Here is a 3,911-nt window from a genome sequence, read left to right on the forward strand (position 1 = left end):
TATATATATATATATATATATATATATATATCAGAGGGACACGAAATATCAAGATTTTATCTTGGACGAAAGTTGCAGTAACTTTCCTGTCAACGGTGTATGCATATTAAGTATGATGCAGGTGTTGCCACTTTAATTTAATGTTGCTTCAATTGCTTATACCAGATTATTTATTCAGGCCTGCAGCTATTCTCAACACCCTGAGTATATGACTCACGGTTTCCGATATTGGAAAGGACAGTTCACATCTAGGCATGTGCCTGGCTACGAGTGCACGTCATTGACAAGACCCATCGTAACTGAAATGCATCTACCGTTCTCGTTTGCTAGTGACACAATTTTTCGTTTCCCTCCGATATGTGTGCGCCCGTGCGTGTGTGTGTGTGCGTGCGCGCGCGCATAGTTTTTAAGCACAGTAAGACTCTAGAACAGTTTATGACGGACGAAAACCGCAGTAACTTGCCTGTCAACGATATATATAAATTATGTATGATACATCGATTGTTACTTTAATAATATTGTTTCAAGTGCTTACGTACATACATACATACATACATACAAGAATGCATATATACATGCATACACATGCATTCAAAGAAATACACGCACATACATGCATACATACAAATATATCAATATATTTGTCTAAGTGTATTTTAATTTTTATGAACAAGAGCGCCAAATATCATGTGCACTATGTACTTGTAGATTAGTATTTAATGATTCCAACGACCTCAGTGTTTCAAAGACATGCATTTTACCTAATTTTTCAAACAAACACAGACACACAAATATGCATATATATATATATACGACAGGCTTCTTTCAGTTTCCGTCTACCAAATCCACTCACAAGGCTTTGGTCGGTCCGAGGCTATAGTAGAAGACATTAGCCCAAGGCACCACGCAGTGGGACTGAACCCGGAATCATGTGGTTGGGAAGCAAGCTTCTTACCACACAGCTACGCCTGTGCATATAGATATATTTGTTTTCGTGACCAGTCATAATAAAAACAATTTTACATCAATCTGATGCGTTTTTGTGTACGTTTTGTATACGTTTATTATTCTTATCCAAGAATATTACTGACAGTAACTTCGAAGTTTTGACCAGCTAACCCATCGTCCGACGAATAGTAAATGTGTGCGTGTGTGTGTGTGTGTGTGTGTGTACACATATACATATAAATGCGGACCCACTCACTGTGTTGTCATCACCTGCACATCTCGTTTTGACATCTACAAATTGCAACATCTATTCGCTTATATTTAGTTGATATTCAGAGCTTGTATCTAACCAACAGCTTCACGACACTTTCACAATCGTTGCTTATAGAATATTTTTTGCATATATATGGTTAAAGATAGGTAGTCGCATGAAATAAAATTACAAGAGATCGTTACAAAATTATACAAAACATACGCTACAGAAGTGTAGTGAAACGAGAAGAAGATGGGTGAGGTAGGGATAACAGTGAAAATATGACGAATAATTCTTTGAAGCTTCCCAAGAAGCAACAAAGACATCACTGTGACAATCGATACAGAACATATCGCAACTATGACTGATTCCTTCAGAAATCGCAGTATTTTATGTCCGTACATTAAACACAAAAGCAGGCCTACCAAAATAGTACACTGACTTTCTCAGGAATCAATAAGAGGTTTTTGTGTTATTCTTGCAATACAAACAGTTATCATAATAGCACCGTATCCTTCTATGTATCTGCCAACTTGAACTGAAACAAATGTATGTACGTTTGTCTTTCTGTCTGTCTGTCTGTCTGTCTGTCTGTCTGTCTGTCTGTCTGTCTGTCTGTATGTATGTATGTATGCATGTATGTATGTATGCTATTGTGTGGCAGTGTTATGTTCAGTATTTAAAAAGAAAAACTTTTATAGATATAAGCAAGGATTCTTGTGTTTGAGAAACTCAAACATCAATACAGATAAAGTAATATGTAAATGTGTATAGGAGTTATATATGTTCCTGTCAATTTCAAACTCTTTCTCACTCTCTCCTCTTTCTTTCGACTGTTCTCTGGCATATCATTTGCGATCTCAATTTCATTATTTTCTATTTTCTATCACACATACACACACAAGCAGATAATCTATGTTTCGTGTTGTTTTTGTGTGTTTGTGGATGTAAATATGTAACTCCAAGCATGTATGGACTTGCCAATATATATATTTACTTATAAAATCTTAACAAAGATAAACATCTAAGAAAGACTATGTTTAATGTATACGTACGGTTGTGATGTATTATTACCCCTTGCATCTCCTCGTCTTTCTTTCTATCTCTCTCTCTCTCTCTCTCTCTCTCTCTCTCTCTCTTTCTCTTTCTCTCTCCTCTCCCTCTTTCGTTCTCTCTCTCTCTCTTATGTAAACATACAGAGACGTATACATACACACACACACACACACACACACACACACACACACACACACTCACAAACGTATAAATAAGTGAAAGTGCATGCATATATATATATATACCCGCAACAATGAATGTTGGTATATGTACATTTCGATGCATACAAAATGATTGCAAATACATACACATATCTATGTGCGTGTATGTATGTGTACATATATGTATGTATATATAATATACGTACATATTCATATGCATTTTATGTATGAGTAAATATGTATGTGAACCTCTTATATACAGTGCATGTGTGTGTGTCTGTCTTTGAATATATATAAGAAATATATATACTTGTGTTTGTATATGTGTGTGTGTGTGTGTGTGTGTGAGAGAGAGAGAGAGAGAGAGAGAGAGAGAGAGAGAGAAAGGCAGAGACAGAGACAGGGACAGAGAGACAGACAGAAAGACAGACAGAGAAAACATGAAACAATGGCAATTATTAAGTACACATCATCGGCAAGTATGGGAGACAATTTTGGATATGCTTAGATGTTAGGAAGATCCCATCGGATGGTATTAATTAACCTTGAACGTACTGGCCGAAGTATTGTGGTCACAATATATTAACGTTTCATTCATCATGCCAGCACAACAAATTTTTCTATAATTTGACGTATCTAAAAGATGCATTAATATATATTTTTTCAACTGTGCAGGATTGAAACTAATTTTCCGTATACTAATGAAACAACTCTTGAAACTACTTTCGCTCATCACGTGAACGATTGAACATCTATTTGTTCACTCGAAATGCCAGAAAAAGCAATCAAATTTCTCAATATGATCACACCCTATTCTTCGCCGTAAATTCGTTATACTTCTTCACAGGTGTTCCTTCGGGGTAACAGCAATAGTATTGCTGCTGGTGTTGATACTCTGATGCGAGCTTTCACAGTTTTCATAGTTTTCACTGATATTATCAGCCTTCTTACTCTTGTCTAAAAACAAAATCTGTTAATTTAACGAGATGCTGGTAAAATTGTTTTCAAACTGTGGTTGTGAATGTTTTTCAGACTTATATTATGCAGCCATTTCTGTCGGGACAATGCACGGAGATACAGAGCCGATAAAGTTGTTTTATTGACGATATTCATGTCAGCCTGTCTACATTCTCGTCTGCCTCAGTGGCAGTTTCTGGCTGGTTTTAAATATTGTCAGAAAGATAACTAGCATCTCAAGAATCAGAATATTCATTGCCATCTCTGACAGCCATGTTTCGAGCAAAGAAATATACCTGTTGCTGCATCTACTTAGCTGTGAAATGGCTCATGTTTAGGTGAGACTTGTCTTCTGTGTGTGTGTGTGTGTGTGTGTGTGTGTGTGTGTGTGTGTGTGTGAAGATGATAGATTGGTAGAATCTTTAGAGCGTTGAACAAAATGCCTATTTATTACGGTTCTTTATTTTCTGTTTTAATCACTCTGAGGTTGGCATTGCTTTTCAACGCCCCATGGTCGATAAAATATAATACTTGTC

The 3,911-nt window shown here is 36.3% G+C and overlaps 1 protein-coding gene across 1 annotated transcript in view; it reads left to right on the forward strand.

Annotated features, from left to right (window-relative positions):
• The window catches only part of LOC106877840 (aminopeptidase N), a 178,561-nt gene extending 175,182 nt beyond the window's left edge, over nt 1–3,379 (forward strand). The window contains exon 10 of the mRNA XM_014926872.2: nt 3,266–3,379. Within this exon, the coding sequence (XP_014782358.2) occupies nt 3,266–3,379 (114 nt within the window). The remainder of the gene's footprint in view (nt 1–3,265) is intronic.
• Nucleotides 3,380–3,911: the final 532 nt, after the last annotated feature.

This window comes from Octopus bimaculoides, chromosome 3 (genome assembly GCF_001194135.2).
Source record: "Octopus bimaculoides isolate UCB-OBI-ISO-001 chromosome 3, ASM119413v2, whole genome shotgun sequence".
In the NCBI taxonomy this organism is placed as follows: Eukaryota; Metazoa; Mollusca; class Cephalopoda; order Octopoda; family Octopodidae; genus Octopus; species Octopus bimaculoides.